The sequence below is a fragment of the Ambystoma mexicanum genome, chromosome 14, assembly GCF_040938575.1.
Source record: "Ambystoma mexicanum isolate Mex_15411 chromosome 14, UKY_AmexF1_1, whole genome shotgun sequence".
Classification (NCBI taxonomy): Eukaryota; Metazoa; Chordata; class Amphibia; order Caudata; family Ambystomatidae; genus Ambystoma; species Ambystoma mexicanum.
Window position 1 is genome coordinate 210,299,194 of NC_090940.1, and position 26,141 is coordinate 210,325,334.

The 26,141-nt window shown below is 43.4% G+C and overlaps 1 protein-coding gene across 1 annotated transcript in view; it reads left to right on the forward strand.

Annotated features, from left to right (window-relative positions):
- The window catches only part of PYGL (glycogen phosphorylase L), a 270,105-nt gene extending 244,524 nt beyond the window's left edge, over positions 1-25,581 (forward strand). Inside the window, exons 18-21 of the mRNA XM_069638952.1 lie at positions 15,083-15,290; positions 15,673-15,807; positions 23,344-23,410; positions 24,835-25,581. Coding sequence (XP_069495053.1) covers positions 15,083-15,290; positions 15,673-15,807; positions 23,344-23,410; positions 24,835-25,038 — 614 coding nt within the window. The 3' untranslated portion in view covers positions 25,039-25,581. The remainder of the gene's footprint in view (positions 1-15,082; positions 15,291-15,672; positions 15,808-23,343; positions 23,411-24,834) is intronic.
- Positions 25,582-26,141: the final 560 nt, after the last annotated feature.

Consider the following 26,141-nt stretch of genomic DNA (forward strand, 5'->3'; position numbering starts at 1 on the left):
AAGTCTCAGGAAAGGTGAGTGGGATCAGGGGTCCCCAATTAGTCCACACAGTGAAATGTTATGTTACTTGGCATTTATTTACATAATGATTCTACTTAAGTAATACAACAATACTTTATTGTAGGCCAATAAACACTATAGCAAATGAATCCAGCGATTAAAATTATCCCACAACCCTCTAAATATAAAACCTACACAGTCCCCTTTTGGTTATAGAAATGCACACAATTCACCTAAACACCTGAAGAGAAGGTAAGTAGTTACGCAATGAGAAAACCAGTCCACAAGAATAGAACTCCTGACTTTGAGTCCAGTCCCTAAGTTGAATGGGGCCTTGTGCCAAAAAGTTCACAAAGTACCTTTAGGAGAGGGAACAAAGGCAGGAGTAATTCTTGTGGTGGTGAAAATAAATGGTTCAAGAAGACTTCACAAGGAGTTTACAGTTAAGTACTTCAGCTTTTTTGATACAATGGAATAAATTATAATTGTTCACAAACTTTTAAAATGGGGGACATGGGGGCACCGGTAAGTAATGCGACTACCCGCCACTCTTATTATGATTTTTCCCCAAGTGACTTGGCAGTCCGGAGGGGAGTTGCAGGAGGTAGGTTTTCCCGCCGTTGGATCCAGTACTTGATGCCTAAGAGCTTCCGGAGCAAGGACGAATCTGGTCTGGTCCAGGAGCTGAGTGCAACCCTTTCTTAAGAAGAAATGCAGCAGGTACCGATGCAGGGCTCTTCAGGGCACTCAAACAGACTAGGGTTGGCTGGTTCCAGCGACAGTCGCCACACACGGGGACAGCACGAGTCTCTCCAGTTGTGAACAAAGACAGACTTCCAGGACAGGATCCCTTGATGCTGGGAAGCTGAAACTTGACAGGAAGGCAACTTGTAGGATGAGCTGATGACCACCGAAGTTCTAGATAGAAATGCAGAACGGCGATGCTCCTGGCACGATAGCCCAATTCAGAGCAGGCCAGTCCGCCGGGTGGTCCAGGGACACTTCCGAAGGTTCCAAGCTACAGGATCCTGAGGGGGTGTCGAGACTGGTTGGTTCCACCAGTTCTAGGGCGGAAGCACCGATGAGGGCCTTCTAAGATCAGTGCTTCACTGGAACAGTTGCAGAAAAGCTGTTGGGTGTCTTCGAAAGTCGATCTCTGGTCTTCAGTCGGCTGCACAGCTCTACAGGATTCTTGGCTATGTTTCTGATCTGCTGAAAGGGCTGCAGGACCCCTTCTTATCCTAAATTCAGGAGTGATCAAACGCAGTCCTCCAGTAGAAAGGATCTGCACCACTCACTCACCCAGCAGTGCTCTAATTGGGGACCACTGTGGGGCTGACTCATGTATGCACACCAGACTCACTGGCACCAGTTAGTGGATTGGCACCAGACAGTCCCAACAGACTTCCTGCCCCCATACACTAACGGCATGCACTAGCCCGCAAAAGCTGCAGTTTTCCTGGGAAAATCCATAACCATATTAGGGATTTCTTGACCTGAGAAGGCAGAAAGGCCAAAGAATAAAATGGCAAAGAAAAGGCACAATCTCGTGGCACAGCCATCTTTGGACACTAGCCAAATGCAGTAAACTTGAATGGACATTTTAAAAATATAGCAATACATTGTACAAAGGTATCTGCTGCCAGCAACTTGTCCTTAGGCACATAAAAAAATGACCAAGAATACCTTTGGTTGAAAGTCAAAGTATCCCCATTGAACTGCGTTAAAAGAGGCTATGTGCAATATGAAAGTTACCCAAGCAGGTATCAAGTAAAAGACAAAAGGGATACATAGTTTCCCAGTACTGACAGTCAGAAGGACTAGTCCTTTTCTCCATGATACATTAGCAATAGGGCTCGGCAAAGTGACGCTGAAGGCTTCGCTTCACTGTAAAGTCAGGACAGGTAAAAAATTAGCAAAACGTTTGGGTGTCCATAGAACATGGAGGGAAAGTTGCTCAAAAGAGAAATCGTTCCGAACAATAACTGTCATTTTAAGCAGCCGGAAGGGCGTTTCAAAATCGAGGGTTCATGTAACTGTAGGCTTTCCCTCCAGGTTTTTTACAGGTATCTGTATGCGGCAATGGCATGCAGTGATCAAGTCTTTTAATTGAATGAATGGTTTGATCTTCTTCCTGATGAATAACGCCCCAGTGGGCTATGCAAAGAGTCCTGACAACAATGAGCCAATGCAGGGTGCACTAACCTGGGGTAATGTGTCGTTAAATTGTTTATGGCCGGGATTAATTTAAGGGGGTTAGGGGGACGAGTGGTTAGTTTGTTTAACCTCAAGGGAGAGGGCATTTGAGGAACAATGTTAATGATGGAACCGTGGTGAGATACTTGATGTCAGGGGGCAGGGAGTATATGTGGTAGGGAGCAAGGAGGGCGAAAGAGCTCAAGCGAGTTTTAGCACTGTTATAGTGGGAGGGATTGATTAGAGCACTGAAACAAGTGGCACAAAGGATGCGATTTTGGTATGTAAATATTTGAAGCCGAGACCTCAAGAAGATCTGGTGTAGGCTGTGAAAGTATGGACGACCTCTTGGCAGGGCCTCATAAGTTCTTACCTGAGTTGGCTCTGGGCAAGTGAGGACTAGAGGTGGGCGAGATGGTTAGATTTCACTCTGCCACCTGCGAAAACTATATTCATCTGATTTCGATCCACTTTGCTCTGCTGTTCTGACCAAAATTTCTGCGCTCGTCCACCAGGATCCAAAATGTGAAATTTTGGCTGTTGCTCGCCTGCTATTCTTATCACTGTACAGCGAACCCCGCCAAAGCGTAGACCGCTTCTCCTCTGCAGTTTCGCCCACATTTGCAGCAAGTTTTGTTTCAGACGTGTTTCTCAAGCGTGTTCCTCCTGTATATCGTGCAGCTCATATAATTTGTTTTCACGGGCGCCTCGGTCCATTCCCGGCACTTTGTGTCGTGCGTCACCCGGAATGACTAACTCTGAATATCTGTTCTGTGTGCACTCTGTCATATGTAATGCGACATATGCCGTTATGCGCTTTGCGCTATGTTTTTGCAGTAGTGTTTTGCACATGTGAAACTAGCATGAATCTAATAGCGGCGCACAGTTTCTCGTGTCGCTGTCCGAACCTTGGACGGATCGGGGTAGGGGTGCACTTTGTTGTGCCACTTCATGAAACTTATACAGTTTGGTATGAACCGCATGGAATTTCTCATGTTGCTGTGAAACCAGCATGGATCGAACAATACCTGTGTTAACTTTCTCGTCTCGCTACATGGAACCAACATGGCAATGAAACCCCACACTGTTTTGTCGCACACCCTATGAGCGAAAACTGAACCGTTTTGTTCCTTTTCCCAGTGTTGCATCCTTGGTGCACCTCGTAAAACCTGGAGAAATTTCCTTGGTGGCAAAATTTCAGTGGTGACGGAACTGTACTGCTGATTTACACAGAATGGGCGGAAGCGGTTTCCATTGCGAATTATACTCTTTTTGCTTTGCAGGTGCTAGTTTCACCCTGCCCTACTGTGGACCGTTACCCTATTGTGTAATTCTGAATCTCTATAGAATGCTAATTAACTCAATGTGTGAATGGCTACTCCACAGTAGATTCGGGTAGCGGAATGCGCTAGATGTGAGGGGGTATTGGTCAATCAGTTTTGGTTTCGAAAGGAAATTAAGTGAATTGAGGATTTATTGGAATGGTGGCAATCCAAACATTCTGTTGCATGCTTAAGTAGACCTTGGGTAAAGTAATTTAGAAACCTGTTGCATCATTGCAACAAAGTGAGAAATGTACACTAGAAGATTTACACTAAACCAAGAGATGGAATATTGAGTGCTTCAAGCCACCATATTTGATGCACACCTGTTTTCATTGACTGTCATTGGTGAATGCTTTTGACTGCTTCGCATGACACAAACGCCCAGACTGCTTTCAAATGAATACCCACTCTATCGATAAGAATTTCAGTAGTAATTGTATCCATGTTTCAGGTATTTAAAGTATATTATGGTGGCCAATTATTAATTTAGAGCACTTGAATTTCGTAACATTGTTTTTGAGTTCAAAATAAGGACACATTTTCTATGTAAGAATTTGAGTGACCTATTTCTTGTTTTTGTGTAATTGTCCCTAAAGTATCTTGGATTACAGGGGATCCCTGCTTTCTTAGGAACTTCATAGGCCAATGATTAGATTAATTATCGCACTTATTTTACCAAAATTGGAAAAACCAACATCTGTAAGGAAATGTAATTAACCTTGAGGTTCAGGTGTCCATAAAACTCCTTCTATGCACTTGCGCCTTCTACTTTCCAGCTAGCTCTCAACTATAGAGGGGCTTGCTGGTCCATCTTTTATCACCTTTTCTGTACATACTTATGGTAGCCCTCAACCGTGCGTGTCTTGAGCCGCAGCCGTGATTTCCGTATCTTGCAGTCTTTTCACTGACCTCTTGGACTGCACTTTAATTTGTTTTGTGTTTTTTTTTTTCTGCTAAAGTCCCATAGACAACCAGCGCGTGAGCAGAGAGACAGTTTATGTAGACCGGGTTACATAACATAACCAGTTTATTTGTAGAGTGCATGTTCAGCTTGTCCCTTTTTTCTTTTTTACAGAGGTTTATTTAGGTGGGCTAGCCCTTCATATTGGATCTAGACACACAGAGATGGGGAAATATAAGACCAGGTTCTCTTCCAGTGCCTCAAATTAGCAACTATGTTCCAGTGGGAAAACAATCTATTTGACTCCTTGATGGCAAAGGAACAATTCAATGTAGCCTCCCTTTTGGCCTTAAGAGTGTGGTATCCTAAAACGGGCAACCTCCAAGCTTCAAACTGAGTGATCCTATGGCCTGCCATTAATCAAAACTTGCACACCAAATGTTCAGGCAGCCCATATGCACCTGTATTGTAGGGGTGCCTACATATTACCATTTCAGTGATTGAAAAGTAAATGCAGTATAAAAACATCATTGAAAATGGGCAGGTCACACTTTTCGTATTTATAAGAAATATTTACCCCTTGTAACTTCTTTTGAATTCATATGATAAATTATTACAAGCAGTACTTATTGGTACCTTTTTAGTGCTGGCGTGTTTCAACCCCTCCTGGATCTTTTTCAAGGCTTCCTTAATTGTTGTATCTTAGTTCTTCAATTATCAATTTTGAATTCTTCTATTTGAAATTAGTTTGTGTATGTTCTTATTTGATTCCCAAAAACCCTGAATTCTAGCTCAGTGCTGCTAGAGTACAATCCGCTACCGAGTGGCTGCTACATGCTTTAATTACTTTTTTCTTTCAGTTGTTATATTTAGGGGTACCTTTTCAGTTTTTAAGGCACAATATTTCAGAAAAGGAAAGTTTCTGCTGAAAGGCTTTACAATTTTATATTGTGGCTTTAAAGCTGAAGAGCAACCCAGATGCTAGATTGTTGCATCGTTGTATTGATATGATGTAATATGATAGTTTATTTATATAGCGCCCATACACAATGTGTTTCAAAGTGCTTCAAGGCAAGGGAGGGAACAAGGGAAAATACAATGACATTCTTACAGGCCATGAACAGTAAGGATGTGAAATTAACTATCGTACTTAGCCTGAGTATTGATGGTTGAAAGAGGTGATCATCCCTCGAAGGCCATTGAATAGCTCAAAAAGTTATTTTACGTTGCTTTGTTCTTGGTCGCTGACAACTTGATTGATGGATTATGGTTATATAGTGCTGGTCTAACTGGCCGAACAAACGTTGATATGGATGAAGAGGAAGCATTGAAATTGAGACGGTGAGCAAATGCCCAAGTCTTAAATTGCTTCCTAAACTGAATTAGATTTTTGTAAAATCTGTTTTATATTGTTTTTTAAATCTTATGAAATTAATTAAACAATAAAATAAATTGGTGAATTTGAGCACTGACAATGAACAGGAAGTGCATTCCAAAGTCACGCCCTACATGGAAAAAGCCCTTCTCCAGTTGAACATTTAAAGGCTGGAACCATAAGCTTTGTGACCATGGTATAAGGGTGACCGCACATAAGGGATACGTTTCTCCAACTAATTTTAAGGGGCTAAGCCATAAAGACATTTAAAACAATTCAACAGATATTAAATATAATGCGTTTCTCAACCAGAAGCGAATACTTTTCTCACTGAAAGGGAAAAATGGGTTGAACATTTTAGGACATAAAGTAACCAGATTGAAGCATTTTGGACCGACTGAAGACTATTGAGGCCCATAGTCTGCCCAGCATACATAGCATTTGCATAATCAATATTCAAATTGGCAAAGGCACTAACTAGTCATTGGAGATGCCTAGGGATGAATGGAAACTTCCTTTTCAGTTGTAGTAGAGTGAAGTAAGAAGTTTTAACGATTTAACCAACTTGGGCATTGAGGGATAAATCTGATTCCCATGAAAATACCAAACTCAGATTTACATGGCAAATACTTCCTGATAGCTTAGTAAACATGGAGGAGAAGGACAAGCCACTGGGTTATCTAAAAGATGTTTGCCGTAAGAACATGACCTCAGTTTTAGCAGCATTGAGTGTAAAGCCACTTTCACAGCCTTTTCTTTTAACTTTTAAGAGACCATTTGAAATTACATAGGAAAAATATTAATATTAACAGAGAAGATGTTTGAGAATCCTGCGGAACACTGCATCCTGGTCCAAATATAGGGCCTTGCAGTAGTCCAGCTTCGAGGAAATGAGGGCTCTGGCAAGAATAGTGCAGCTCTCTTTTGAGAGAAACGGTTTACAAGCTCTAATTATCCTGCAGGTGTATGCTGTGGCCGAGGCCATATGGTTGATCTGTTCACCAAAAGTTAGGGTGGAATCTATGTAAAAACCTAACGTTTTGACCTCTGACGATGGGATTACCATCAATGTTGAATGAGGTGTACTTCGGATTAAGTTTGTTCAGGTTGATAGGGGTGGCTAGAATGATAATCTCAGTTTTGTCATCATTCAAGCATAGGCCGTTGGCGACCATCCATGCTTGGATAATGAGGTAGATTTTATTTACAAGTGCAGTGTCCTTGTCATAGTCACCTGTAAGTGGAATAAGGATCTGGGTGTCATCTGCATAATTCGTGTAGGTGACACCCAGATGGGCCAAATCATCAAAAAAGGTTTCGTGAATATATTGTACATTGTAGGCGAGACGCATGAGCCATGCAGCACACCACAAGTGATTGGGATGGGATCCAAAGCTGCCGAAGGCGAGAAGACTTTCCTGGTCCTATTGTTTAAGAAGGATCTGATCCATATTATGGCGTCTTGTGAAAAGTGGACTTCTGAGTCCAGGTGTTTGCAATGCACTAAATGGTCCACCAAATCAAAAGCAGCTGAAAGATTAAGGAGAAGTAGCAGGGATATTTTCCTGTTATCTTTCATCAATTTGTGTTTTGAGATCAATCAGCACCGTTTCAGTGCCATGTTGGGGCCTGAATCCCGATTGGCGGACTCCTAGGAGATGATTGAGCTCTAGATACTTCTGTATTTGAATGTAGGCCACTTTATCCAAGATCTTAAGTAAGAAAGGTACCGTTTTGATGGGCTGGTAGTTGGAGGGAATGGATGGGTCGAGGGACTGTTTTTTTAAGAGGGCTAGGACCGAAGACTCTTTAAGGTTGCTCGGGACAGTGCCAGAGGTGAAGGACGTATTCATTAATATGGCAATGAAAGGTGCCAGGTCTCTGGCAGCATCTTTAATGATTTTGGCTGGGAAACTGTCCATAGACACTAAGATAATTTTTTTTCTACCTCAAGGATGGAGACTTTCTCAAATCAGAATTGTTGTGGTAGATTAGTTGAGGCTGTCTGCGGGTTCTCATGACTGACTAAGTTAGGAAGGGTCACTCTTTTGTCAGCAATCTTATTCTAAAGAAGAACAATTTTTCTAGATAGAGCGGTTTGGCTGTTGGTACACCATAGTTTGTCTTTGATACAATCGTCTGTCGATTATATGGGTGCCTCTAACTCTAAGATGAAGAATTCCTTAGTATTTGAACTATCTTGGTGGATGCTGTTATTATAGGTTTCCTGCTTGGTCCAGATTTCCTTTTTATATTGGGCAGAAATATTAGCCAGGTTGGTTTTATTTGCCTCTGTGGGTGAGTGTCTCCAAAGGGTTTCACATTTTCTCTTATTGGATCTCCTAGATTTAAGGTGAGGGGTGAATCAAGTGTTCAGGTGAGCTCTAGGTTTACTTTTGCGTGATTTGAGGGGGGGAGATGGTGTCCAATGCTTTAGTCATGGTTGCATTATATACACATCTATTAATGTGTCTGGGTCTGTAGAGGCTGGTAATGAGTTAAGGGTGAGGAGGATAAGTGGTAGGATCTTGTCCACCATAATGCCCTTTTTATTTCTGGTTAAGGTCGGAGGGGCAATGGGTTTAATCTTTTAGGTATGGGATTAGCTGTGATGGTAAAGGACAGAAGGAAATTGGTCAGCTCATAGTTTAGGTGTGATGTCGGTTATGGCTGTGTTACAATTGAAGTCTGCCACCGAGTCCAAGGTTCTGCCTTTGTCATGGGTGGATTGGGTACTCGTTCTATAAAACCCATTTCAGTGATCACATTGGCTATGGTAGAGGCTTGTTGGTCGCTAGGATCGTTGAAGCCCAGGTTGAAGTCTCCCAGTACTAATATTTGAGAGGAGTCTTTAGGCTAGGATGATAGAGATCCTCCTCGAAGGATCCAATGGGACCTTGAGGTCTGTAGATGAGGTGTGTTGTGAGAGTACAGGAGTCGGAGATGGGTGTTTCAAGGGTGAGTAATTCGCAGGAGTTGACCATTGGTGAGGTGACTGTTCTCATGGAAAGGCTGGACTTGGCAATAACTGCTATGCCTCCCTCTCTAGCATTAGCTCTATCAGCTCTGAAGATGTTATAGTTGTCAGGGACTGCTAGTGAGATGGCAGGGCCCGCTGCTGGGTGTAGCCAGGATTCTGTTATTGTAAGGAAATCGTAATCGGCTGCCCGGATCAAATCTGCTATCTCTGTAGCATGGGCCACCAAAGATCTGGCGTTAAAGCTCCTTTTGATATTATGTTTGCTGGTGTTTTGGTGTGTAGTAGTGGATGGTTTGTTCTGATTACCAATATTGCAATGTGGTTTAGAGATAGGCGTACACCAGTATGATTTGTTGAGGTTGCTAATATTAGTCTTAGTGATGTTAGTTGGAGGCCTAATCTTATGTGCTTAGCGTAAAATTTGGCAGCATTATCCTTTAATGTAGGGGGACAGGGTTTCAGAGTAGTTCCACGTAGCGGTTCATGGAGTCAAGGTAGCCTGACACAGAGTCTCAGATTTCTTGCTATGGTTAGGAGTGGTGGGCAGGGCTTTAAGTGGGCCCCGGGAGGCTCCGAAATTTCATTTTGAGGCGGGGCCCTGCTGGGGCCCACTAATCTCCCCTGGCAGCCCCGGCCACTACACGAAAAGGCATTTTTTTTCTACAGCCTGAAGCTCTCGCTCGTGTGCGAGAGCTTCAGGCTTCAGAAAAAAATGCCTTTCAGCCATAATGCTGGTGCCGCACCTGCGAGGCATCCCTTTAATCAAGGGATGCACGTGGGCCGGCGCTACCATTATGGAGAAAACATGTGGCCGCTGGAAGCAGAGGCCTTGCTTTCTAAATACTGAAGAAAGCAAGGCCTCTGCTTCCAGCGGCCTCACCCTTTCAGCCTTAATGGTGACGCTGCCCCTCCCCAGCTGGCGAGGGACAGCACCACCATTAAGGCTGAATAGGCGAGGCGCTGTCCCCTGCCAGGCAAGCCTATACACAATAAATGCAGAGATTAGCACCCTCTCCCCCATAGGGGAAAGTGTGCTAATCTCTACAAAAGGCTGCCTGGCAAGGGTGCCAGTAGTCCATTGAGCCGGGGCTCGTCAAGGGGGCATGGCCTAACGGGCCATCAAGACCCCCGCTGTTAGGCCTCGTCCCTTCGATGAGCCCCATCTCGATTTGTAGTGCCACTTAAGGCACTGGTGGTGGGTGTTGTCAACGGGATAGGCTTTAACGACGGTAGGGGTGGAATGTGAAGAAGAATTGTCAGGGATAAACAACCCCCAATAGTTTAAGTGAGAAGATCATGCCCGGCCTGTAAGAGTATGGTTTGTGTATCAAGGAAACCTTCTGAAGCCAGATTGAAACGTGCTCCAAAGGCAGGCTTGATCAAGATGAAATCAGAGTTGTGACGCTGCCACTTTTTCTAGGATTTTGGAAAGCCTGGGTAGGCCAGCAATGGCGCAAGAGTGTTTTTAAAAGCTAAATAATCTAGTACTTTTTTATGAGCAAAGTAAGCCGTGCTCCCTTGATCTGAAGGGACTAGCCCAAGAGTCTAAAGAGAGATTAATAAAGTTGGAAACCAAAGGGGCAAGTAGGTCTGCATGGTTTGTCTACCAACGCAGGAAGTGGACCAACGCTGTTATTAGTTGACTTTGTTTAACCTAACAAAACTTTAACAAAAAGGAAGAATCTCTCAAAGGCATGATATGTGGTGTGAAACAAGGAGTAGTGGTTTTATTAGTATTTATTTTAGTTTGAATGGATTTTATTTTGCCAACAAAATATTTGTTTAATGCTTTGCAGTTGTCTGACGAGGAAGCTGGAAGACCCTTTTACAGGGCAGTCACGTGTAGTGGAGATTTTATCATGGAAAAAGGTTTGCTTGGCAGCAAAAATTGGCTGTTTATATGTTTTAAGAGCTCATTCCAAATTAGTGCAATCCTCTGGCCATGTTCTCTCCAGAATAAAAAGGTTGGAATTGTACCACACAAAGTATTTGCATCTATTTTTACCCAGGTTTCAGAGATCAGATGAAATCAGTGGCCTCCTCCTTTTATTTTATTTTATTTTTGTTACCTAGCAAAAAACCCAGAACAGGTGAATACATGTACAGGAATTTGCATATTGGCTAGTAACGACTTCAACAGTGGTGAGAGAAGTTTTGTTCTTTTTTGTCAGTCCACTTGGTCACTTTTTAGTGTTGGGCAGCAACTTAAATGTGCAAGCCTTGTAGTTGGACCAAGAGACGGAGATGGTATTGATATACCCCAAGATTAACCTCTCGAGAGATTACTAAATCTGGATAATGCACTTTCTTGTGGGATGGTGATGAAGTTAAAACCCATAAGTCATGCGCGCTTAGGATTTCCAAAAATCTGCTTTTTGGGACAGGTTGACACAAGGTTGAAATTGCCTAAAACTAGCAGATACTGAGCTCCTGGTCCCCGAAGTGGATAAAAGATTGTCAGAACTAGCTAAGAATTAAAGGTCTGGTCTTGGGGGGCAGCGGCATAAAATTACCTTTACCACTAAAAGGTTGTTAATAGTAAGATGTACCGGTGCAATAAATGGAGCAAGTACCTAATGGGCACTAGGCTCGATTAAGATGGGGCAAAAGTCCTCACTAAGCCAAGTTTCCAAAAGGAAACCGATATCCAAATTATGACTAATTAAATCTGCATTCAATTGAGCATTTGAAACAGTAGATACATCTAATAGCGCACAGTGCAAAATATTAATGAGGGGTATTTGGCTGCCTTGGGATAGATTGTTTAGCCTTCAATCTAGAGGCCTTTCCAGAGTTAACTGTCTTTTCCTGTTGGATCCAAGTAAAATACCAGTGTTTGAATTAGCATTGCAATTGATACTATTGGATATCTTGTTTAGAGTATGCCAGCAAAGTACCTTTATGATTCTGTTACGCAGAGTGTGTGAAGAATAAATGACTCTATTCCATGAGAAACTATATTAAGACCTCAATCCTATAAGGACTAGTTTTAACTATAGGCTTCGCAGAGAGACCACGCAGAAGAAGGGAATTATAGCAGGCAGAAAAGTGAGCAGCGTACCATGCCACTACTTGATTTCAGGCTACAGGATATTTTGACGTGGCTGCCATTTTCCTTCCAGGTTCTTTTCATTTAGTTTTTTTTTTTCTCGTTCGAACGGCTTCAGAGTGCACCATTTTTCTGATGGGAGTTTTGTTGTGCTGCGTTTGCTTCAGTTGGGAAATGATATCCAAGGCCATGTTGAGGCTTTTCCGGAAGGCAATAAGTACTAATATGGGTTGTGTGATAATGATAGATTTTAATATTGAGAAAAGAGCGGGCCACTGACTTGGGACGTTTCCTTCATTAGCTGGTGGGCGAGACACTTCTTGGTATCCGGTTTGTCTCGTAGGAGCAGATGAAGAAAGGCATTCTGTAATAGTCTGACAATTGCATCGGAAGTGGGGAGGAAACTAAGATTGCTGAATATTCCGTCCAGTCTGTGGCCAGCTAAATGTGTATGAACTTGAACTAGTTGAGTAAGTCCAAAGTCAGGTAGGCGATCGGAGATTTTGTATCCCGTAGTCTCCAAAAGCTTATTTGGTTACGTTCGTACACTGGATATGTGATGGTTGCTGAGTGTGGCTATAAGGTGGAATTTGGGTAGGAGGGACTGAACAAGATCTTGAGGGATTAACCAGTGATATGAGGATAAGGGCAGCATGCACATATAGTGGTTTCTTCAGAGATGAAGGTCTAAGGAAAGTCCATATGCGGTGAAGTGCAGAGTTAAGGGCAGCGTAAGTGACTTGATGTACTATCAAACATATAACGTGTGTGGAGGGACGTAGAGGATTAGTGTTTTGGATGACATTTAAGAGGGTAACGATGGGCAGTTTATTGTGCCCATAAATTGGTAAGCAATGGAGAATTGGGTTGTAGAGATGTTGAATATTTTTTCTGACCAGTACTGAATAATGCTTTGGAACAAAAAACCTGTTTGTGATGAGCCACATTTGAACCCTACCAATAGAATAAAGGACTGTCTATGAACTGGCACATGCTTCGTACTGAGGTCTGATTCCATTTATGTAATGTGGGTTAAGCATCTTGCACATAGTTACCAGCTGGCTTCATGTGCTTTATAGTCCGCCTCACTCTGCACATGGGAACTTTTCCATTGATGATATTGTTGGACTAAAATGCCACAACTGGATGAGGTTGACTGAAATCTAAATTGCATACTTGGTTCATCCCTTTTCTGGATTTGAGGTATTATTCAGATGCAACCTGTAGCAGATGCAGTGTAGCTTCAGACATACACACTCTGTATGCATAGTTTGCCAACACTATCCAACTGGATGGGCATACAGCTTTCCAGTTTTGACAACCGGGTGTATCTAGAGCACTGCAGTTTCAGAAAGTTGACTGTAATTTGTGATCAGCAACAGGTCTGCTTGTTCAATTGTAACCCCTGATTCAGTATTCCAAGTTTACATTCTGCGATATTTTCTTCAACCTCATAAACCTGAAATATCCTCATTAATTCCCGAACTTGGTGGACTCCTATAAATGTGTGCACTTGTTCATCGCCCCTCTCCCCCCTGACCTCCTGTGATCTGTTATCGGTACTGAACAGCCAAATTGGGGAAGACCTCCAATGTTTGACCTATAAAATGTAAGCTTGTGCATAATAGTAGCTGCGTTATCCAACTGTTCGGTGATGCTGTGCATTTGCTCATCTTGCTTGTTTCGAACCTCTGAACTGGCCTCTCATACATTGTTGCATCCACAGTGAATGTGCCATTACTCCTCCATTATTCATATTGTTGTTTACATTCCACGCATTACTCGTCATGTTAGTGTTTCACAAAACGAAAGCCATTTAATTCCCAAAATTGACCCTGTTCCATGACTTTTGGTTACGTTCTCTCATGGGGAAACATTCTCCTGCTCTATTGCCTTTTTCAGGATGGCCAATTCCGGGCGGCCATGGGGTTGTCCAGAATCCTAGAGAGGGACGTGGACATGGGGTTGGTGATGGACTGAGAGCTTGTAGTACCATGCCAAGTGTCACCTCCAGGGATTCATCATGGAGTGGATGGGGGTGGTTAAGGCCCCCAAGGTCACCTAAATGCCATCATACAATCTCCAATATTGGACTTGTTTATGTCGGAGCACATGTACATATGTAATATGTATAATGTGTACAGAAATGCAACAGTGACTAAAACTAGACGGGTGTGAATTATGCCTGGCTCTCATGGGCATCTTTAGCCAGAGTGAATTTAGACTGAAAAATGTTTTCTGTTCCATTTACACTGTATTACTCACAAACCCTTTACAACTTGACCCCTCGTGTTTTGAGTAGCAAGCTCCAACGGTATCAACCTGCCAGAGTGCTTTGCTCGGCCTCAGCGGGTCTCATTTCTCCCAAATTCAGGTTGGAAAGACGGGCGGGTGAGGGTAAACGTTGGTTCAGGAGGGCGAAGCTCAGGAATTGCCTGCAGCTCTTCATGGCTTCTCAAAGCACCTTGACTTTAGACTTAAAATGAAGACGTTTTCTGCGATGGTTTTCAGTTTCCTGTCGGGAGAGAACTGTTTCTTGAGCTTCTTGCTTCGGTTGTTTCTCTGGTTTCTCTTGTTAGCACTTTGATGCATTTTTCAAGGTGGATATTGCGGTTTAGAAGTGCTTTTACCATACCTGTAGTACTGTCTGTGGATGAAGTGTCATTTGAGGCATCCAGTACTGGATTTGGAAATATGGAGCCAAAAGGCCGCCTGGAATACTATGGAATGTGAAAATGAGTCAAAAGGCTGTACTACCTTTGGTCTCCGAGACTGCCATGTTGGTATTGGTCGAAAATTCCCTTCTTCCCCCCTCTGTCTGCGCCCCAACCACCTGAACCGTATACAGAATTCCCCTTATCCAATTTGCTTTTGCACAGTTGCCATTGTTTAAAGCAAGATGTAGCAGGCATGCGAGACAAGAAGTTCTATTTTAAGCTTAGTGGTAAATATTGGTCAGTTGGGTTTTTGTTTAGATTATGAATTTGTGAGCACACCTGCTAAACTAATTTAAGCACTATTTCTTGACCTCCTAGCTTCTGTTTAAGATCGCATTTATTTATTGCATTTGACTATTGTATTCATTAACAAATACTTTTTTTGCTATTTCTGCTATTGCTTTTTTCTGAATACTAAAACCAATAATTTAGTTGTTAAGCCAAGAACTGGCTTAGCCATTCAACTTCATCTTGACCGCAGATGTTGAACATGGCCTTCTTTAAATATGTTTGGTGATTGTAATGAATGTCGTTTTTAGTAATCCCAGCGACGGACCTGTCTGAACAGATTTCCACAGCTGGCACAGAGGCATCAGGAACGGGCAACATGAAATTCATGCTCAATGGAGCGTTGACCATAGGCACCATGGATGGTGCAAACGTGGAGATGGCAGAAGAAGCGGGAGAGGAGAATTTGTTCATTTTCGGTATGCGGGTTGAAGATGTTGCGGCGATGGACAAGAAAGGGTAGGTTTCCTATTTTATTCTATAAGATCATTCTTGACATGAAAATGATGGGTTAAAAGTTGTTGATGAACATTTAGGGCTCTAACTTTGTTAGTTATGGATAGTTTGATAATAAACTCTAACCGCCAAGGTCCTCTCTACCTCTGTCTCTGATGTGCACTGAAACTGAGTACCATACTTCAAATTGGGTCATTTCTCCTTATGCTTTAATTTTCCCCGACTTTGGGGATTATAGCATAATTGCTTAAGTGATGCCCATCTTTTGGCGAATATCCCATTACCATTCAACATTGGTGTGAAATTGTCAAAGCTTTGCTTCAATCACCATTCCTTATCATTTCACAAAACCTCCCGATTAAGGATCATTCTTTTTTCCTTCTAGGTACAATGCACAGGAGTATTATGATAAACTTCCGGAGTTGAAGCAGGTCATCGATCAGATCAAAAGCGGATACTTTTCCCCCAAGCAGCCCGAACTCTTTAAAGATATTACTAATATGCTGTTCCACCATGACAGGTTAGTGTTCAACTCAAATCTACGCTCTGATCAACGTGAAATGGGTTTTGCCAAAGAATAAAACTGCCCATATGTTCATAGATCTGAATTCTTTTTTTGTATCTTTAAAGAGTTCCTTTCATGCTATCATCTGTACAAATAGAGGCAAAACGTACATACTTTTCAGCCCTACAACAACCATAATGCTTGAGACATCTATGCAATGATAACATACTAGTAATGCAAATTACTCTTCAGTTCTACTGCAGGCTGGGTCTGTCTTTTCCTCCCTAACTTGTATTCCCTGCCTGTAACCCTTTATATCTCCTCTATAGATGTCCTTCCACGTGTACCCTTAAAAGGCGACCCTAATAATTCTATCCATGTTATTGTACTCTACTATAACCCCTTTTTGTACAGTTGGCTGTTGCTTCACTGCACAGCGTGTCCTGTATAAACACCAGTGATTAGAGCACGTACTCTTCCTCATTGTAGTTGTCTGGTCAGTGAGGCTGGGCCCCTCTCGGACAGTAACTTGCCTCATTGGGACAGTCTTGAACATTGGAGATTTTTGAATTAGAAGTCACTATAGTCTGAACATTGCCATAAACAAATCTTATCGAAATTAATACAATTACAAGTATGCTGGTTGAAGCACAGCTGACCCAAATACCTTTTAAGGAATCCTCTCCCCACTTGAAGATTGTAACGCAGAATATGTGGAGATGGACAGGGTTGCCTGGATAGCTGCTCTACAAATCTCGGGTCTTGCAATCCCTCCTTGATTGTGCAATAGAAGCAGCTATTCATCTACTGCAGATGTTTTCAACCTGTATATTGCAAGATGTTCTGGACTACAGCTCCTATGTGCCTCGCCTGTCCTGGTTAGGGCAGTTGGGAGTTGTAGTCCAAAACACTGGTAGAGCCAGAGGTTGCAGACCCTTTCTCTAGTAGAAACTCTGAATCGTAAGTGAATATATTATTGCCCTTACACGCTGGAGATGTTCTTGTAATTTAGACCGAAAGAAGGTAAGCAATCAAGATTCTCCATCTAGAAAGATTTGGTTACTTTCTACCCAGATCTCTGATCCGTAGACTAGATCAGAAGGAGAAAGCAAAGTAAAGGAAGGATGGGTTCGGTTTGAGATGAGAGATCTGTAATAAGACACAAGACTGGGAAGGTGACATTTCTGGGGACACCAGAGTACAAAGTTTCCCCAAGAAGAGCACTCGCTATCAAAAAGGTTTTAGAGGGGGGCAGTTGACAAAGATCCCTTAAGGTTTGAGTCAAGTCATCAGGGAGATGGAGGAAAGCTTTAATGCCATGCAAAGTGATGGGCAAGCCCAAGCCAGACACTAGCCCCTACTCTACAGGGGGGATGATTTTAAATGTGCCGTCCCATCCAGATTCTTAATCCTAAAACCTGAGATACCACCCCAGTGGAACATGGAGATCACAGATTGCTGCTAGCTGGGCCCCAAGGTGGAGACTGACAGACTTGGCAGGAACTGTTCATCCCTTAAGTCTAAAAACCTCAGAGGCTCACAAGAGGGGAAATAGGTCTATCTTGAGGTTTAAACATTGAAGACTGTCCATGTTGGTGAATGGTTAATGCAAGAACCGCAAAGGCCCTAATTTAGCTTTCCCCACATCTCCGATACGGTTGAGCCATTGCACCAACTATTCTGGAAGAGGTAACCAGGTCATACGATGGTGACGGAGGCAGAATCCACCAAGGGGAGACCACACATGGAACAAGTGAGATCCAAGACCTTTTGGCCACTGAGGTATTACCATGATTACTTGGTACTGTTCTGGCCTGATCTTTAATAGCTGGATGAAAGGGGTCCAGAGAAATTGCAAAGGGAAGGCGTCTGTTTTCCCTAAAAAAAAAAAATATATATATATATATATATATATATATATATATATATATATATATATATTTTTTTTTTTTTTAAAAAAAGCTGCCAAAATCATCTTGACACTTGTATTTCCCTCAAATGTAAGTGGCCCGAAGTAGAATACGTAGAATTCTATTCGCAATCCCAGCTGAAAAGCAAGTTCTTTGCAGAGCATCTCCTCCCCCTGGTTGCCAACGGTTTACATAAAATTATGACCACAGACCTTTTGATTGGATCAGAACTGCGTATTTGAACACACAAATAATGGCTAGGAGATGAGTAGATGGATGCCTCATGCCAAAGACACTTTCCCCTTCAGCCGGGCCAATCCTGCTTGGCTAAAGAGACACCATTGTGGTGCCTCAACCTTGCACACTTCCTCTGGGTCTCCAAAATCAAGATTCATGACACTGGAAAGGGTGTTGTCAATTAACCATCATTGGGAAGAGAATGCCAGTCTGGAAGACATCTGGAGGGGAACACTGTACTCTTGAGAGTGCAGGGACTAGAACTGAAAAATCTGTCTAGCTACTGGAGGGTTCAAGCACAGTCTAGCTCAATCACTGTAGACCAAGGCAGCCAGCTCCTTTTGGAATGGGAGCCATTGTCCGGCTGTAGAAGAATATTCCTTAAATAAAACCCTGCCAGTCCTCTAAGTTTAGTGATCATTTGGAGTGGACTGAACTTTGCCTATACGCTTGAGATTTTGACCAAGCCCGAAATTACAAATGTTGCTGGTCGATGAGGCTAGAACATGTTCTAGCAGTAGGTTTCACACTGCCCTCATGTTTTCAAAGGTTTGTTACAAGGGAGAGTGGCCAACTAGTCATCCAGGTAGGGATGGAGTAGTGTACTATTAGTTGACCTCTGACCGAATGGAAGCTCCTGCAATTGGAAATTAAGTCCTGCTACTGTGCAACCCTGGGAGCACTGATAGATCTTTAGAAATATGTCTCTAAAATGTCAATTCAGGTCATACATACTCCTCCTTTTGCAGTCATAAAGTACCTCCTACTGGCCTTGCATGCACACTACAGAAGATCTTACATGCACACATTTTCTAGCTTTGTAGCAAGCCCTGGTCAGGGCAGAAACAACGCCACTCAAGATGAGTAAGTTGGGGTGTAATAGGGGACTCCCCTCTTACCTGGCTGCTACAGGGCCCAGTGATGACACCTACTATGGCAATCTGAGCTTTCCTAGCCCTGCTCCCCACTAACCCCCAGGTAATCCGAGGTCCGATTAAGATTGCTGGGAAACTCTGTAAAGTTTCTTTGGGAGAACTTACCTACCCTAGACATCTTTTCTGCATCCAGTTGGGGTACAGAGTTTTTTTTTTAGCTTGCACCAGTTATTTTTCAGGTATATTTAAAGTCCTGTATTCCACGCCTAATAAAATGAATGATTATGCCAACTAGTTCTGGTAAGTTTAATGCCTGGGTGCTCTCAGCCTAAATGTTGCTTGTCTTTTGATGGCCTCTGGATATGTTGGTAATGCTTTCACATCTCTCTACCCTTCCCAGAATGTGATGTGTGCATTTGTATTTTCCAAATATTACGTCGGAGGTTTGGAAATACAGTGACTTAGTCTTGGCTTAGGGATCCTCTAATGACTATTTTAACTGCATGTCTAGTTCCCTTCTCTTACCTCTTCTTGTCTGTCTTTGCAATGCGCCGATCACCAGTTAATACAGTATAAAATAGGAGTAGGATGTGTCTTCATGACATTTATACAACAGGAATAGGTTTAGTTTTGTTTCGTTTACAAAATAATTTTGTTGAGAACCAGAGGCAGGTGTAACATAATAAATGTGTACATTCTTCAGTATGCCAGTGTCATGTATTTTCTATCGATAAGTGCATGGGCTTATTCTCCATTAGTGTTCCCCTGTTACGGGAGTTTTCCTAAAGTCCTACTGGCAGTGTTTTTTTTCTTTGAGCCTACTTCAAGGTTCTAGAGATGGTTTCTTCGCCTAGTAAGTCTTTCAAGTCCAAAAAACGCAACCCTAGCTAAAGGCAATTCGTAGAGGGCTTGAAGTCTTGACAATCCTCAAATAATGAAGAGTTCTGTGGATTTCTTCCAGTGTCTAGAGTTATTGAAGAAGTAAGTTAACAATTAACAAGGGAGACCTAAGAACTGACTCGAAAAGGGGACACACAAGCAGCGGCTTGGATCAGCAGTAAGAGGGGGTGGCCCTGGACACCTCTACATGCACTCCAACGCTCTGGAGTGACTTCTTGGAATCGGGTAAGCAATACCTTTTTCCCCACAGTACCTTTAGGTTCAAAGAAAATGTTCATGCTGGAGGCTCTGTGATGTTGCAGCTCTGGACCCGGCCTCCAGATTCCTTGGTCTGGCGACTGAAGGCAGGACAATGGACGGGGATCACTCAGCAGCAGTCTCGAGGAGGACCTGTGGCACGACTTTCAGCAACTTCTTTGTTCACTCTGCGGTTTCGGCGCCTTTACTGAAGCACCAACAAAAGACACAGATCGTCTGGCCTATCTTCTTCGCTTCCTGCAGTCCCACACTCTGGTGAGGGGGTCTGGGCGAGTTCGATCAGATCTCTGGAGTGTCCTTACGGGTTCAGCAGAGATTGGGACAGATTTGGCCTTTCCATGATGATGCAGTCTAAACGGGCAGCAGGTCTCCTGGTATTGCTGTTACGCATCTCTGGAAGCTCCAAGGACCTCGGGAGATGGCTTGTTTCAAAGTTCGTCTTGGGACTGGTGGTTTCCACCAGCCAAAGGGAAGGAGCCGTCCTCTTCAGAGCTCCTCTGTTGCATAGAAAGCAGGTTCAGGGCAGCAGTGGTTGCTTCACGGTGTTGCAAAGGGTCTGCTGGCATCTCTGGCCGTCTTCTTATTTGGTTACTTCTGTTTTCAGTGGTCCACTTGCTTTTCACTCCAGAAGCTTCACCTTTTATATAGTTCCAGCACACACTCTTCTGCAATCTCTCAGCATTTTACAGGAAGGGGCATTTGACTGTCCAATCAGGACAGCCAGACCCCCTATGTGAGCTGGACCTATTCAAGCACTCTGACGGACAAAGGACAGGGGGGGTGGAAAACTCCTCTGCTACTTCCTGCCTGCCCAGACACTCTGGCGGGAACCAGTAGGTATCCCCGCCTAGACTCCAAAGGCAAAACACACACTGACCTCCCCCTCCCAGAATGGTAGAAGGGCTAACAAAAGAACAACCATGCTAGCAATTACAAAAAAATAAGAGAAGCCCCAAGTTGGTACTTGAGTGCCCCTATTGTGCACTACCGAGGCTATGGACATAGCCTGTGGTACAAACAATACACAATAGTTGGTAGAACACGTCCAGTGCCACCAGCCATAACTAGGTGATTGTCTATGTGACTAAAAAGCCACAGGAGCAGAGCGAAGGGGGATACTAGGTATCCCTGTGGCACTCGACTGAAGGTGGTGTGTGCCAGTCTCGGACTATAGTTCTTTCGGAGAGAGTATCTCTTTATCCTTAAGAACTGTAGTTGCTTGAGGATACAGAAAAGGAATGTTAGAGGGCCCTAATGGTCCCCAGCAACACTGCTTATTAGGCGCTGTGTGCTGCAGTAGTAAAACACAGATGCCTTTTAAGAGCTATGGAGCAGACGGACTCCATAGTACGGAAAGAATACAAAAAATACAGTTCCAAAAGACAGAGCCCACAAGAATGAATGAGCAGAAAAAGGCTCCTCTCATTCAGGATTGAAAGAAAAACGCCCAGCAGTCCAGTAAAAAGTGCTGGGAGTCTCACTAGGAGAGGGGATGAAGCATACCGATACACCTCCCTAACACTGCCTAGAGTTAAGCCTGACTGCTCTGCCATGTTGCCAGATTATCATGGGTTTGCCAAGGCCACTTTAACAGTATGGCATGCTACTGCTCTCCCACCAAAAGACTGTGTAAACAGGGATTCTGAAGGCATGGGATACAGTGACCTAATGAACAGAAAACTGCCAACAAAGCAGCAGGTCTTGGAGAGGTTTGAGCTTTTATACTTCCTCACGCAGGCAGGCGGAGAGGCAGGCAGGCAGGCAGGCGGAGAGGCAGGCAGGCGGAGAGGCAGGCAGGCAGGCAGGAGGAGAGGCAGGAGAGGCAGGCAGAAGGAGAGGCAGGCAGGCAGGCAGGAGGTGAGGCAGGCAGGCAGGCAGGAGGAGAGGCAGGCAGGAGGAGAGGCTGGGACAGTTCAATGATTCCACCCGGAGCAAGTTCTTGCCAATGGCGTTGCATCTCCTGGGGGGGGAAGAAAGAGGAACAATGAGGGGAAGACTACTGTAGTTGCTGATCTATTCTAGTGGACAATCCATATTCTAGATCTGTCTGGAATGCCAAGGAGGATTAACCGTAGTTCACGTGTTAATGATTTTCAAAAGCCTGATGCTCCATTGGATCTACACCATACGTAAATGCTGAAATTGCACATGCATGACAACATGCTACATTTGCAATATTAAACTCTACAATTCCTCAGAGAAAGTTACCAGTTATCAAACTTTAGCCTATATTTTAAGTCACCTGTCAAAGGCTATCATGGCTACCTTATGATGACTGCACGTTTGGGGCAGTCATGATTCGCTATGTAAGACTTGCACAATAGAGCACAACAAGGGCACTAGCTCAGAAATCTACTTTAAGAACTTCTTCTACTTCATATTGTTGCAGAATTCGTTTTTGTGCTGCTAAATTATATTTTCCTGCTGCAAACCTTTAGGAAATATTTCCTAGATGTCAAATGATTTACTTCGTCTGGTGTTTGTAACCCTGGTTTCTTTTTAATTGATACAAACTGTTGGACATGAACAACTCCAATCTGCAGGGTATTGGTTATAAATGCATCCACGTTTATGAAGCAAACGTTTGACTTGTTCCACGGTGACGACCACGCACAGCAATGTTTTATTGCAGAAAAGATAGCATGTGATACGAAGGCTATTTATTTCTTAAGAAGTTGTCATTACTGGAAGGTGGCACACAATTTTTGGGATGTTGACATAAGGAATTCTTCTGGAGTAGATTTCCTTGATGTGTACACTGGAGCATTGTAGTATTTGCATCTCCGGTATTTTCTTTGCTGGACATAGTTTTGAATTAATCTTTTGAGATCTGCACCAAGCAATTATTTCCTCGTTGGAGGGAAAATGTTAATCAAAGGGGCCATGTAAACGGGCGCAGTTCCGTTGCATGTTGCTCCTTGAGCCGTGTTCTGGGGCCATGTAAACGGGTGCAGTTCCGTTGCATGTTGCGCCTTGAGCAGTGTTCTGGGGCCATGTAAACGGGTGCAGTTCCGTTGCATGTTGCGTCTTGAGCAGTGTTCTGGGGCCATGTAAAGGGGCGCAGTTCCGTTGCATGTTGCACCTTGAGCAGTGTTCTGGAGCCATGTAAATGGGCGCAGTTCCGTTGTTGCATCTTGAGGAGTGTCCTGGAGCCATGTAAACGGGCACAGTTCCGTTGCATGTTGCGCCTTGAGCAGTGTTCTGGGGCCATGTAAACGGACGCAGTTCCGTTGCATGTTGCGCCTTGAGCAGTGTCCCGCTACTGGTCTGAATTTTAGGTTGCTGAGGAAGACAATACAGGATTTATTTTAACAGTGAAGACATAAAATGACAAGCCACCATGTTCAATAAATGTGTCTACCTTTTACCAGGTATAAAGTTTTCGCTGATTATGAAGCATACGTCAAATGTCAAGAGAAGGTCAGCCTGCTGTACAAGGTAAGCATAGGCTGCCTCCTCTTGTATTCTGCTGCTTATACATTCTCTTACTGGCGTGATTTCCAAACTAAATCTTTGTATTGTGACTGCACACAACTGTATTTCTAGTTTTTCTTTAATTATAAAATGCTGACATTAAATGTCACCTGTGTTGCCTTTGACTCAGTACATGTTTGTTTTGCCCACTGGAGCAGCCATGAAAGGAGGAAACTGTTGACAAAGAGTCAAGCCAGGCTTCAATGTAATGCCCAACCTCTGCACTCAAATATGCCCAAATCTGCATTGACCTACTTGAACCATCTTATAACCCCCAGATGATGCACCTAACATGAACATCCCATTCCTTATGCAAGACATGCTATGATATGCTTTGCATGATGTCTCCGTGCATTAAAACCTTAGGTCGAACATGTGACACAGCAACGTATGCGTGAGTGGAGTTCTTGGTTAAAGTGAATGGGGCGTCCATTTACTGAGTGTGCTGTGTATTCCTTAAATATACAGTCATCCTAGACACCACATGTATAGGTGTTCGGGATGACCATATATTTAAGGGCACCTATAGCGCTGATAGCTCCCTGTTGGTCGCAGCTAATCGTGCACCCCAAAATCGTAACTGCACCCAAGACGCCGTGCTGAAAGGGCCAGTACCCAAACACTCACGGCCAAATGTCCTGCTCTGCCTTTAAGACATCAAGCCTGTGTACAGAGGCCGGCTATTCCCATGCAGGCCTCAGCACATGGCTTGGAAATGTCTGTATTGAGGTCCTAGTGGGAAACCATCTGTTACAGCTCCTCAATATGCACAATCGTAGGCAGACTACACCTTGCTGAGCCTCGCAGTGCCTTCACTTGGGGCACTCGTGCTTTGCTATGCCACATAGCACTTTGCTGCACTGTGCAACATATCCTGAAATGTAATAAGCATAGCCTCCTGCTATAAAATAATTCATGTGATGGGCTGTTGCTAGGAAACATCTGACTGCTTCTAAAAGTCGGTCCCCTGCAGTCTCATAGGGCTCATTCTTTTAATGTTGGCCAATCATTGAAGGTTTGAGATGTGTGGGTTATCAAATGGAACTCCCTCTAGTATCTGATGTTGAGGCATCACTTATTGGGCATTGGCACAAGGGTCTGTTTAACCAATTTCATGGATATCCAAGTGGTAGAAAGTAAAAGCATCCTGCAGAATTGAGGGCATACAGAGGACCAGATAAAGATCCAATGTCATTACTGCACCTAAAGCAAAATAGACTGTGAACCTTGTGTTATAATGCCCATCAGTGTTGGTGTGTGACTGGTTGCAAATGGTACTCGTAATGCTGGAATTTATTTTCAGAAACACTTTAGAGCCTTCATGGAAATTTGCAGTGTCTTGACGGCTCTCGATTCACATTTTGTTTGATCTTTTACCCCACCTCCAGAACCCCAAAGAATGGACAAAAATGGTGATCAAAAACATAGCCGCCTCCGGCAAGTTCTCCAGTGACCGGACCATCAAGGAGTATGCAAAGGATATCTGGAACGTTGAACCTTCCGACATAAAGATCCCGCCACCAAACGAACCACGGGAAGTGTCTGGAGACCCACAAAATGGCACAACAGAAAAACCAAGGGGCCAGTTCTGATGCACTGCCTCCGTAAAATAGAATTTCAGGCTTTCATTTGTGTCTGCACATAGTATAGGGCTTGTGTGCCTTTCCAGGAAGTATAGACTCAAGTATTCTTGCATGTGGCAGAACTGGATGCAACGCTCCCTTTAGGTCCCATTTTCAAAATGACGTTCCCCGGAGCTTGAAGTTTGTCTCTGCATTTGATTCAGGGTTTCTGAAAACCACACTGTTGTGAGCTGCACTGGGGAAGTAGATCTGGCTGTAGGGTGAAAGTTCTATCCTATTTTACAAAATAACACTACTTGAAGGTGGTTATGTAAAAACATAGTTCTAGATCAGGCACTCGACTTCAGAATTAAGGTGACCGTCATAAGAAGTAGCGTCGCTATGCTTGGAAAAGTAACAGCATTGTAGGCCTTTGGTTCAGCCTGTAATTCATCAAATGTTCAAAAAAAACATGATTGTTGACATTGGGACAATAGCGTTCCGATTTACTTGAACAAAAAGCTCCAAGAACAAGTGCATTATTTTCTTCAACAATAAACCTTCTCCTTCTAAGTGTTTGTTTTGCCTCGTCATACTCTTCAACTTTCAAATCTCAGGGACCACTAAGGTTGTTCTCTTTTTATGTTTTGACTTTAATGAAAAGGAAAAAAAACATTTAATACAACCTAGGATAACATTGTGACATGGTTTTCCTTGCATCAGATAGATGTTGCAGCATCTAAAATCGAAATAACTACTTTGAGACATGCATGGTATCAGGAGACGGACTCAAAAGCGTTAGTTTGAAAACCTTTATTTACTACGGTTCATGGGTTTGTGTAATGCTTGACTGGCCCCAACTCTAAAGGGGTATTACCTCAACTGATTTTTCTAATGGCCATCGTTTTTTAATAGTCCAAAATAAGCCCGTCTGTGTCTAAACCTATGCTTGCCCTCACTCTGTACAAAAATGTTATAGGAAGTGGTTCAACAAAAAGTAGGAAACCAAAGTTGGTTTCCGGTGGTCTTCTCACCAGGTGCTGTTTGGTCAATTTCACACAAATGAGTTCAATCAACAGGGCTGTTCGTAAGACCTTCTCCACAGGGACCTTTTAGTTATTCCAACTACTTTG